At 35.7% G+C, this 12,698-nt stretch overlaps 1 protein-coding gene across 3 annotated transcripts in view; it reads left to right on the top strand.

Moving 5' to 3' along the window:
* The window catches only part of PRKCI (protein kinase C iota), a 54,184-nt gene extending 42,393 nt beyond the window's left edge, over nucleotides 1-11,791 (top strand). For all 3 annotated transcript variants that reach the window (XM_081070199.1, XM_081070200.1, XM_081070198.1), the window contains 6 exons: nucleotides 199-286; nucleotides 1,288-1,413; nucleotides 2,496-2,575; nucleotides 4,689-4,778; nucleotides 5,517-5,632; nucleotides 9,197-11,791. In XM_081070199.1, coding sequence (XP_080926325.1) covers nucleotides 199-286; nucleotides 1,288-1,413; nucleotides 2,496-2,575; nucleotides 4,689-4,778; nucleotides 5,517-5,632; nucleotides 9,197-9,284 — 588 coding nt within the window. In that variant the 3' untranslated portion in view covers nucleotides 9,285-11,791. The remainder of the gene's footprint in view (nucleotides 1-198; nucleotides 287-1,287; nucleotides 1,414-2,495; nucleotides 2,576-4,688; nucleotides 4,779-5,516; nucleotides 5,633-9,196) is intronic.
* The last annotated feature ends 907 nt before the right edge of the window (nucleotides 11,792-12,698 follow it).

Below are 12,698 nucleotides of genomic sequence, written 5' to 3'. Positions count from 1 at the left end.
GAATAATAAAGGCAACTATGCTAGTGATATTTTATTTAAGCTTAATGTATTACCTACAGTTGGCTGAGCTTACATGATAGATAAAATAAAAGAGGTGAATTTAAAACAATTTTGGTATTTATTATTTCTTTTTTCTTTCTTTTCTTTCTTTCTCTTTCTTTCTCTCTCTCTCTCTCTTTTTTTTTTTTTTTATAAAAGGAAGGATTACGGCCTGGAGATACAACCAGCACTTTCTGTGGTACTCCCAATTACATTGCTCCTGAAATTTTAAGAGGAGAAGATTATGGTAATAACTTAATAAGTGGTATTTTAGTTACATGCTAGAAGGGTGGTTAAATGTGGTGCAAATTGCATTTTAGTACACTGTAGTATGTCATTACTGATCTTATTAATATAAATTTCCCTTCATCCCCTTAAAACCTACATGAAAACTCCAAACTCTGAAGTCAGAGGCAGTGGTACCTTGGCAGTATTTGGGGATACAAATTTTAATATTTTATTAGTGACAAGCACTAAAGAGCACTAAGTACGATTCTATCAGTTTACATATATTATCTAAGTTCATTCACCCAATAATCCTATTAAGCATTGTTAATTCTCATTTTATAGATGAGGAAACTAATGTGTAGAAAGTTTGAATAACTTCCCCCAAGTCATACCACTAGAATATGGCAGACAGAGTAGGGCTTTAAACTTCAGCCATGTAACTTGAGAGTCATAAACCTCTAGAAAGCTGTTCAGATTTCCTGGGATATTTCCCCCAGGAATGTTGAAAGATGGTGGGAATGATGATTGCTTGTCAGGAACTAGAGGATATTTTTATCTTAAGAAAATGTGACTGCTTGGGTTCCGATGCTCTGATTTCAGCAGGCGTAAAGGACGATGGATCCTTCTGATAGCTGCTAATAATCTGATTCCTTCAAGGATCTTTGATCAGCTAATAGAAGATCAAGTTTTTGGATCAAGGAAAGTTATTCTCCAATGCAATTTAACTGTATCCCCAAAACAAAATATTAGATACAGGCCATGAACCTGAAATTACAGATTTATTTGGGAAAAGAAACCTAGGTTTCATTTTTCATATTTTATTTTTAAAGTTATCCTTTAGGTACCTCCCTTGTTGATAAATAAAATATTCCCGTAATCCTCAGTGCCTACTATGAGAGTTCATTTAGAGTTCACTTTTTCATTGTTTATTTTTTCATTATGTAATGAAATGAATCTGAGATTACTGACTTTCAAGGCTGCAGATTGGGTATTTTGTTCTTTGAAATTTATTTTTTGTAGGTTTTAGTGTCGACTGGTGGGCTCTTGGAGTACTAATGTTTGAGATGATGGCAGGAAGGTCTCCCTTTGATATTGTGGGAAGCTCTGATAATCCTGATCAAAACACAGAGGATTATCTCTTCCAAGGTAATCTGCAAATATTTTACAGAGATTGTCTATAAATAATGTATTCTAAAGCATGAAAGAGGATGGCACAAGTTATTACTTTAAGAAAGAGGAAAATTCTGGACAACGCACTTAATGTGTAAGGCTTTAATTTTTTGGAATACACCCCTTCTACCTTTGTAGTCTTTAGTCCCGTTTCCAGTTATCTTCGTATTCTCAAAAACAAAGAGTTTTCTTCAGATTGTATATTACAAACAGCCCCTGTGGACCGGAGGCTGAGTGCTTAAGTTCAGGAACATTATGGGGAAAAAGTAGAGTACAGGAAGATAAGAGGAATCAAAAGGTGAAAAAAAATAAAAGCCCCACAATTGAGAATACAAAGAATTGAACAGAACAGAAACAAGTAGATAAGCACTGGAATCCTAACACACAGTCCAAAGAAGTATGAAGATTGCCATTAAAGTCCACATTTAATAATCAAGGCCATCCCAGAAAATGAATAGATATTTCATGTAATAGGAAATCCAAATGGACATGGAATATTGGAAAGATGTTCAACCTCACTAGTAAGTAAGGGTATGTACATTAAAACATTAGTGAGCTACTATTTTATATCCATCCATTTGGCAAAAATTTTGAAGTCTGATAATACCACTGCTGTTGAGGATGTGGGGTAACTGGAACTCGCTTAGACTGCTGGGGGAGTGAAAATTGATACAAAATCTTTGGAGAATAATTTGGCAATATGCAATAAAATATAATACAGTAATATATGCTGCACATTTTCTAGATATTAACTCATTTAAACCTAAAAACAACCTTATGAAGCATGTATTATTTTTATTCTATTTTTATAGATGAGGAAAGTAAGGTACAATAAGGTACTCAAAGAATAACATATCCATATAAATTATAAAAACTGTTCAGATTAGAGGCTATTTCTGAGAAGGAAGGAGAGGAATAGGACTGGGAAAGTACATATGATGCTTAAGTAATGTCTGTAATGATTAATTTTTTCCTGCTAAAATAACTATCTCAATAAAAATGTAAAGATTAAAGCCATGTAAAAGTTAAATATAATGCTGTTAATTTTATCTTTTTAGTTATTTTGGAAAAACAAATTCGCATACCACGTTCTCTGTCTGTTAAAGCTGCAAGTGTCCTGAAGAGTTTTCTCAACAAGGTATAAATCGTGTATAAAAATCTTTAGTGTTTATCTCTATAAAAGTAAAACTGGTAAGTACAGGTTCAAGCAACGTAAAATTCCAAAATATCAGAGGATGTAATTTTTTTCAGTTAGATCTAAAATTTATCTCTTCACCAACGAGTAATTTAACAACATTAGATTCTGAGATGAATTGTCCATTCCATTTTGCCAATATAATTTATTTCCAGTTATATATTACATATGATGTTCTTAATATAAATGACATATGTACCATATATTTAATTAGGGGAAAATTGTATTTTTAGAGATAGTCTCGAGTATACTTTCAGCTCTAATTTTTAATTTTGTTTGGATTATTATTCATAGAATCTCTTTGCTTATTGAGCAATTGGGGCAATAGTGTTCTTTACAAAGTCTCAAGTCAAAAACCCTATAATTAGGGTACAATTCAGAAGAAATGCAATGCTTTCAGTGGCTCTTAACACTTTGAACGTCATTCAATTTGTTACAGTTGGTAGGCTAGCATAGTGTTAGAATCTACCTAAATTACGATTCTGAACTGTCTATACTCAGAACATTTCTAACCCCAAATGGAGCGGGTTTTTCCATACCACCAACCAATTCTCCATCTCTCCAGACACCAACTGGGTGTCCTACATTTCAGTTCATTTCTGACGGTAACCACCGGGAGCTCGCATCGGGCTCCACAGGTTTCAGAGCCCAGTTCCACCAGACTGCCCTCCCTTCGGACACCAGTCACAAGTATTAGGAACCCACACTTCTGTCTGACTTGGCTACAAAGTGGTGGCTTCCAACAACCCCTCTCCTTGCTAGAATGGCTCACAGAATTTAGGAAAGTTCTATTATCAGTGGTTTATTACAAAGGATGTAAATGAACAGTTAGAGGAAGAGGTACATTGGGTGAGGTCCAAAAGGTTCCCGAGCTCAGGAGCTTTTGTCCCTATGGAGTTCGGATGTGCCCCCCTCCCAGCACATGGATGTGTTCACCAACCAGAAGCTCTCTGACCCCCATGGTTTATAGGATTTTATGGAGGTACCATTACATAAGCATGATTCATTACATCATTGGCCAGTGGTGATTGAACTCAATTTCCAACCCCTCTGGAAAGGAGACTGAAAGTTCCAATCCTTTCATCACCCGGTTGGTTCCTCAGGCAACCAGACCCCATCGTCCAACTATCTAGAGGCTCACCAAGAGTCACCTTATTATCATAAACTCAGGTATAATAAAAAGGGACTTATGAGTAACGAAAGACACTCCTATCACTCAGGAAATTACACGGGTTTTAGAAACTCTCTGTCAGGAACCTGGGCCAAAGACCAAATATGTAATTTTATTGTATCACAATGGGCTTGGCATCCATAATTCTTATTTTAGATAAATGGTAGGTTAGAATATAGGTTGAATAGGGTAAATAAATAACATAATGATGTATTTAAATAAAATGAATTGAAGCTTGTTTTAAATGAGTACTTCATATGAGGAAAGATTTTAACTGGAAACTTAAGCTTTAACAGTGGAAAATGAAGGTAAGAGGTATTAATATGCAAAATAAATTGCCTTTTATTGGAAACAAAAATAGGAACTGGTACTCATCCACAGTAATGAATAAGCCAAGACTTTTTACAAGTTGCAGGCCCTTTCTCAATCCAGTGATTCAGATAATGGTTGTGTCATTATTGTACACAGATTATGGATTGTTTCTGTAGTTGAGCATAGGGCTTTTAAATTAAGCTGAGAAATTAGTGAAGTTTGGGGGTTTGCATATTTTGACTGTCTCTCTAATCCATGCCAAAGAAATAGCTAGATGCTGCTCAAATGATTCTGTTCTCTTTATCCACCTGTTTTTCTTTAACAAGGAGTGGTGACATAGCTCCACTTTAATTACATGATTGCTGGAGAAAGAGCCATTGGGGGGCAATCTTACTTGTCACAAGCTTCAGATACTCATTTGAGTCTAGTGTTGTACCTTCTAGACGTGGAAGGTAGACCATTCTGATTTCAGACATAAAGGTATCACATAATAGGTACAAAACAGGTCACAAAGATGATGTATTCTAAAGCATAATATTCACCCAGTTTTTGAAACATTTCTTTCCACCATAGGACCCTAAGGAACGATTGGGTTGTCATCCTCAAACAGGATTTGCTGATATTCAGGGACACCCATTCTTCAAAAATGTTGATTGGGATATGGTATGTAAATTTTGATTGTTTTCTAAATTACGTTTCATTAGAATCTTGGGCCAAATTTTATTATCTCAAAAGAATGTTGGAAAACTAGTATATCACAGCTTAAATTACTTAAAACCAGTCTCTAAAGTGCTTTTCAAAAAGCTTTTAAAACAATAAGTTTAGAACACTGGGGCAGCTGGGTGGCTCAGTTAGAGCACAAGCTGTGAACAACAGGGTTGTCATTTTGATTCCCACATGGGCCATTGAGCTGTGCTTCCTGCAATTAAGATTGAAGGCAATGAGCTGCTGCTGTGGTTCCAGAGGGGCTGCCGGATGGCTCAGTTGGTTAGAGCGCGAGCTCTCAACAGCAAGGTCACTGGTTCAATTCCCGCATGGGATGGTGGGCTGCACCCCCTGCAACTAAAGATTGAAAACGGCAACTGGACTTGGAGCTGAGCTGTGCCCTCCACAACTAGATTGAGGGACAATGACTTGGAGCTCACACTGCTCCCCAATATTCCCCAATGAAATTTGAAAAAAAAGCTCAGAACACTAATTTAGTGGAGCAGATTGTAATATTATTGAGACCTGTATCAGTGTTCAGATTTGTAGATTATTTCCATCATTGTGAATATTGTAGAACCTTGCCTAGGGAGCTCACTTTAATAAGACTGGGAAACACCTGAGGGCAGAGGAGAAATGTAGAGGGGAACTTTTCCAAGAATGCAACCTGAGTTGTCATCTAATATATCTTTCTAGATGGAGCAAAAGCAGGTGGTACCTCCCTTTAAACCAAATATTTCTGGGGAATTTGGTTTGGACAACTTTGATTCTCAGTTTACTAATGAACCTGTCCAGCTCACTCCAGATGATGAGTAAGTAATTCTATAGACTGAAATACTTTGGAAGTCCTTCGGAAGTCCCATTTTTAGTGATTATACAATGTCTCATTATCAGGTTATACTTTATCCAACCATTCAGTTACAGGATATTTGAATCTATTATACTATTAAAAATTCTAACAATAACTGCCATTTTCTACTTTGATTTACATGCATTATCTCTAATTCTCACAGCAACCTAATAATTGTCATCAACCTAGTTATTGCCATCTTCGTTTTACAGGTAAGAAAATGGAGGCTCAGAGAGGTTAAGCAAAGTTATACAGGTATCAGGTGGCAGAGGCAGGATTTGGACCCCAATCTGAGTGACTAAGGCCTGTGCTCTTTCCACTGCTGCACTGTTTTCCATCTTGGTGATGACCCTCTGTCTGAGTTCCTGAGTGTTACCTTGAGATAGAGTCCTAGAAAGGGAATCAGGTCAAAAGGTGTGAAATGTTAAAGCTCTCTATATGCATTGCCAAATTGCTTTTTTAAAAGATTACATCAACATACCAAGTCCAGCCAGCAGTGATTCGACATACCTTTTGTGTTTATGTTACATCTTTTAAAAATGTGGTTTGGAATAATTTGGGGATATTTTGATCATTTACCTGTCATTACAGATTCATTCTCTCATCTCAAGGAGGCCCTTACTGCTTGGCAGTCATTTACATCTTGTTAATTCTTATCCCATTCCTCTCAGCAGCTGTTCCGAACTGTGTACATTTTAGCAGCCTTCAATCCTGCCCCAACCCCCATCCCTCTTCTTGGATTAACCTTGCCATCACGTGACTGCAGGGACGACACCTCCGTGTTGTGAGCCTGCAACCTTGTCACCACTCCACCCTGCATCTCAGAATCGCTAACTCTTCTCAAACTTTTTCTTCTTCCCTGTGCATGGAAAGCTGTCCTTCTTTTGCAGGATGCGCCCTCCTATTTTCCTAGTCCCGTTCCCTTATTTCCTCCAAGATTTTATTTTGTCACTTGCCCTCTTGCAACACCTTGAATTCCTCTTTCTTAGCTTCTTTCCCTCTGCATGCTCAGATATTCTATTTTCCCCCCTGAATCTTAGCACTTCTTTGAACTATAGTTTTTTCTCATTTTCTTTTCATCATCAAGTTTTTTAAAAAATAGTTAACAGGTGCCCGTGGTAAAAGAAAAATAAATAAACACTATCTCTATCAAATGTCTTTAGACTAGCGAACATTGTTTGTAGTCAACCTTGATTGCTATGGCCAACACTTTAACCTTACAATTTAACCTGCTCCTTCAGCTTTTGAAGGTGGAATAACTTCTTAATTTCTAAATTTTCAGGCATTTTTTGATCAATTCCCATCTCCCCTGATGCCTGTAAAGCATTTGGTAGTACTGGCTTTGCTTTGGTTGGCACTATCCATCCTGGTTCTGCTTTCTCTTTCTGACCACTTGTCATCTTTTTTCCCTGGCCCCTTGAATCTAGGATGCTCTGTGGTTCTGCTCATGACAGCCTTCTCTTTGCTGAATGCAGTGTGCACCTTGGAGATTTCAGCCAGTCCTGTAGTGTAGATACCAGCTATTTAAGTGACTCCCAGTTAAACTGGCAAACAATTAGTGAGCAAAAGGCACTATGCTAAGTACTAGACATTCAAAGATGATCAAGACATAGCCAATTTTGCAAAAAAGCTCACTGTCTGCTAGAGAAGAGAGAGATGGACCAAAATCATTATTTCAGACTGCATCATGTATGAGAGAGCATTGGATTTAATCAAAAGATAGGAATTTGAATCCAGATGCCATCTCTTACCAGCTGGGTAACCTGGGTGTGAATTGCATAACGTCTTGAGCCTATTTCTTCTTGTATTGCCTACCTCATTACGTTGCTGTGAAGAATAAAGGAACGATGGTTTCTAAAGCCCCAACCTCGGTGTCTGCCCTGAGCTGCATTTCTATATTTGTCAGACAGCATCTCCCCTAGCTTGTCAAAGAAACAGATGAAGTCTGAAATCAAAGTAATGACCCTTTATGTTCTCTTTTTCTGTTGTTCTCTATCAGTTCCTTATTTTTATTTACCTTTTTCTGCTCATTGCATTGCCATGTATTTCTGCATTCAGATTCCAAGTATCAGTGACTGTTGACTCCTCCTTTTCCTTAACAAACCATATGTAATACCTTTAGCTGCCAAGTTCAGTCTCTTTATTTCATCATTTTCTCTTTATTTCATCATTTGCATCAGATCCTTCTTTTCCTTTTGCATTTACGTAAGCCCAGTTCAAACCTCTTTCAAATCATACCTAGAATATTACACCATCCTCCTACCTGGGCTCCTTCTTTACTCTGCAGCCCATTTCGTACACCTCATGAAACCTTTAGTAACGCCTACATTGCCTAGAAGATAAAACCTACTGTCTTGACTAGCCTTCAGATCTCCCGCCCTCTGTTCCAGCCTGACTTTCTAGCCATAGCTGTCCCTATTCATTAACACAAACGCTGTGTTCTGATCAGTCTCAGTTACCATTCCCAGATAGTGTGCTGTTAACCTTTGCTCATGCTATTTCCCCTATATTCCTCCTTCATTTTTATCTGTTGAAACGTCCCCATTTTTCAGAACTATCTCCAATGCAACCTGATCTTTGATGGATCAAGGTGAAACTCCTTAGTGTAGACATTGCTGGATTCTTTGAGCTTCCATTGCCTTCCTTCCAGCATTATCTGCCACTTACCACCCTTTTATTCCTGTACTCCAACTCTAGGAAATTACGTGCTTTTCCCCAGACCTAACAAAACCTTGCAGAATTCCATTCAGTAAGAGTTTGAAAGCATGCAGCCTTTTTTGATTTCTCCAACTATGAAGTCGCCCTTTTCTTTAGAAGTGTAGTGAGAACAGGACTTACTTAGCTCGTCCTGTCTGAAACTTAGCAGGTACTGTTTTCTCTGGTAGCTTTGTTACATGAGTTACCTTCCCTCCTTGAGTGAGGGTCTATTATATCCTGTGTAACTTTGTGTATACCTTTAAGTAGTAAAACACTCAATAGTACTACTCATTCTTATCATGTATTAACTAGAAGCCATGTAACAGGATGTCAGCCTCTCCTCTCTCCCCCTGTGACCCATCACCTGTCGGTGGGGTTCTCTCCTTATTCCAGGTCTCTCAGTGTATTTGTTCTATTGCCTTTTCATTTTGGTTAACTTCTGGGCCTTTTCTTCTTCATAATCCATCTGGCTGTTGAGGTGACTACTAAATTATACTAATTCTGACCTGGATGTTTACCTGTAATTATGAATGTTGTTCAGGTCAAAAGTTCAGATAAACTAGAATTGTGACAACTTTTGCCTTTTTTATTCCCAGTCTTCAGTTTTGGACTACCTTTTGGTGTAAACTTCCTTATGAGTTTATTAGTCTTTTTTTTACTTTGCAGTACTTTTGATTCCTCTAGAAAATGCTTTGGCATTAATTTAAAAACTTGTAAAAATTTTTCCCATAATTTATATAAATTAGCCTTATTTTTTGTTTCTTAATCTTATTTTACCGTTTAAAAATTGAAGAAATCTTGATTATGAAAATTAATTTTTTCCCAACAGTGATATTGTGAGGAAGATTGATCAGTCTGAATTTGAAGGTTTTGAGTATATCAATCCTCTTTTGATGTCAGCAGAAGAATGCGTCTGATCCTCGTTTTGGTTGTATTGCCATTGAATGCATGGAAAAGTTGTTATCAGCCTGGATACAATGAACCATTTTATATTTGCCACCTACAAAAAAGCACTTCAATATCTTCTGTTTTTGACTGTCAGAGTCAATTATTACATCTAAGTTTAACTCTGAAAAAAAATTAAGACTAGTTTCCAGATAATCGTGTCAAAATTTTGTTATTCTGGTAATCTAGCAGCCTACTGTTGAGTAATGAAGTTGTCTTTTTTGTTTGAAGGAAATACCACTGCTTCTAAAAAGAGTGTCTGTTGCTTAAGGCACATGGTGGGATTACATCACAAACCTCCCATAATTTCATCATTCTTAAGTCATTTAAGTGTTTTATTTTGGAATAAAAGATTAACTCAAAATATGACAACTTGTTATATTACCTTTTTCTGAATTCTTTGTGTTTAAAAATTCAGCTGTAAATTTTATCATTGCCTTGGATAATTATATTATTGATTTTTAAGGCAACAGTTACAAAATTGGTAGTAAAAGGTGTTGCTTGCTTAGAATTGAGAACACAGATTCTTCTTGAGGGGAAAAAAAATAGGCATATTTTATTAAGAATTAGATTCCAAATCATTAGCTATTTTTTTAAAAACTGATGATACAAGTGATTTCTTCTGAGCTTGTCCGTTTAGCCAGAACTTGAACTGGAATGTTAACAAATGTAATTCAAAGGATTCAGGATGCAGTTGAATGAAAAATTTCTCAGTATGTAGAAAGGAAAAAATGGAAATTTAAAATAGATACAGAAAAGTGCAACGGTAATATTTATTTCTTACAGGAAAGTAAATCCCGCAGTTGCCTTTTGTGATTTGATTTAAATAATAAGGCACTCACTTGTTATCAGACTTGTAAAAGCATTCCATTTATCCAGTGGAGACAGAATGTTTGCTATTTTTTCTTTATAATTTAGTACACAGGAAAAGAACTTGTCTTCTACACAATGTGTTAATAACCATGCTTATCTCTTCCCCCAAACCACATTATCTATACTTTTGGACCATGTTTATGGAGTCTTCAGTGAAATCCAAGAAAAATAATAAGCATGAATAAATGTCCAGGATGTGCACATACGCGTACATTCACACACTTCACAGTTCCAGCTCCTTAAGTGAGTGGTTGTTAAGTAGGTAACACTTGTGATACAGAGTACAATACATTTCAAGGGCAGATTTTTTTCAAATGATTTTTTAATTAATATTAGTGTTTAGCAATGCATTATTTAACGGGATGCCAGACATAGCATCCTTCTACTGTTTAAATTTTTTTTTTATGAAAAGGGACTTAAAAAGTAACCATAACCATCTAAATTACTTATAACTGCCCAATCTTAATAAAATTTAATTTTGGGGAAAGCTATCTAGTCTTAGACTTAGAGTGATTTAAAATTTGTAGACATTTAATAAATTATCTTTTTTTTGCATGCTACATTTCATTAGAAATGTAAGTTTTCCAAAGTTTTTGACCATATACTCTCTTTTCTTCAAATAACTAAGTCTAAAAGCAATGAAAACCTTAAACGAAAATGTTTATATACGTTCACATTTATTTAAGAGGTATATATGTTTCTTTTAATACCTGAAACTTGTTTTAAAAGAAAAAAACAGTATTCACTTCAAATCATAAACTTACAGAAAATTCTGATCTCTTATGTCAGAATATGTTTATGATCTTGCTTTTAAGTGTTGCTGTTTCCCCTAGGGCATTCGTTCTAAAATTTTAGAATGGAATAATCAATCACCTAGGAATTTTGTTTAAAAAGCACATTACTGTCCCAGCTTAGAATTCCATTGGGTCCTTGAATGAATCGCATTTCGAGAAACACTTTGGAGTTGCTCTTTTATTTTGTCCTGTAGTTAAATATTAGAAAGAGTATTCACAATAAAGCATTTTGAGAAGGGGTAGACAGTGAGTTACTAACTTACCTACAATTTTAAATGAATTTTGAACAATTGACTTCTTCAAGTTAGATATCTTCTCAAAAAAAAAAAAAAATCCTTAGTTTTCTATATTACAAATGAGCATTTTTCTGGGATGAGGCTTTAACCATAATTCAGTGTGGTCTTTTGTTTTTAAACCTTTTTTTTTTAACAAGATTTACTGTGTATATTTTATACCGAATTGCATTACAAATATTTTTAATTGTGTTCTGTTTTTTGTAGTCCTTAAGTGCCATGCCAATTCTTTTTATATTATGTAGAAGTCTTCTCAAAATACTCACCAGGGGAATAAGGCAGTTGATAGAATGGTTGGAATTTTGGTGTTCTAAAAAAAAAATTTTATTTTGTATAAGCATGTGGTCAGATCATTTTATGTGTACACAGCCTGAATTGGATATCAGGTATTTTGCTTTGTACATTTACTTTTTAATTTTTATTTTGACTTTTGTCATGTAGAATACTGCCTTGTAATTCTGTATTTGTGTACCTTTTTTTAACTTTAAAATCTTTAAATAAAATGTTTAATACCCATCAAGATTGCAACCTATTTAATATGTTAACATCAGAAATTTGTTTAAGATGTATCAAAATTTGTTTAAAAAGGAAAATGAGAATTTTAGTTTGGAATTTTGCTGTACATAAAGCAGCAGTCTGGTAGTACTACTGACGTCATATTGTAGACATTCACTCATAAAATATTCAGTAGATTTTTAAACTTGCCCTTATTACATGCATCTCTTCTATTGGAAAACAAAGTAGTGGAAAAATCACCTGAACATAGAGCATTTGACTTCTTTTAAAACTGAAGCAAATTTAAACAGAATCAAAACAGGTTATTTCCAAATTATTTTCTATAGTGATCTAAAGTTCTAGAATTGTCCTTTCTTGCTTGTAGTTAGTACCCATATCTAAACAAAGGTGAGCCTGGTGTCCCATATTTATATCCCTCTTTAGCGTAACTTAATGTCCCCTTCACAAGGAGAATTGAATCTTTAGTACCTTTACTTTTTTCTTAATTGAATTGTCAGAGAGCTAGAGCCTGATCTCCTGTGTCTGTTATTTTCTCCTAAGTTCAAACCTTGCTCAAAATAGAGTTAAAGGCAGTGTTATTGAAGTACTGTCCAGGCAATCCCCTGTACCGAATCATAAATTTGGTTGTTTTCTTTGAGTTAGTAAAATCCCAAAACAGAGTCCAAAGAGGAGTTTGAAGCTTTTGGGAAATTTTGTGTTGGGCGTTTAGTCACTGGGGCAACCACTTTCTCCCTGAAAGGGAAAGCCAGTCTCCTCTCTATAAAATTCAACAGGCTGGTTTCTGGACAACACCTAACAGTGAGTCATTTGGTGTATTTGATGGTCTTCCTACGTAGATTTACCCTTCCTTGCCTTAGGACTGCAGAGATCAGTTAGAACCATGAGTTTGAGTAGTTTATATTCATAGATC

The sequence above is a fragment of the Rhinolophus hipposideros genome (genome assembly GCF_964194185.1).
Source record: "Rhinolophus hipposideros genome assembly, chromosome: 2".
In the NCBI taxonomy this organism is placed as follows: domain Eukaryota; kingdom Metazoa; phylum Chordata; class Mammalia; order Chiroptera; family Rhinolophidae; genus Rhinolophus; species Rhinolophus hipposideros.
Note: the sequence above shows the minus strand (reverse complement) of the source record. Positions and strands in the feature narration are given on the sequence as shown.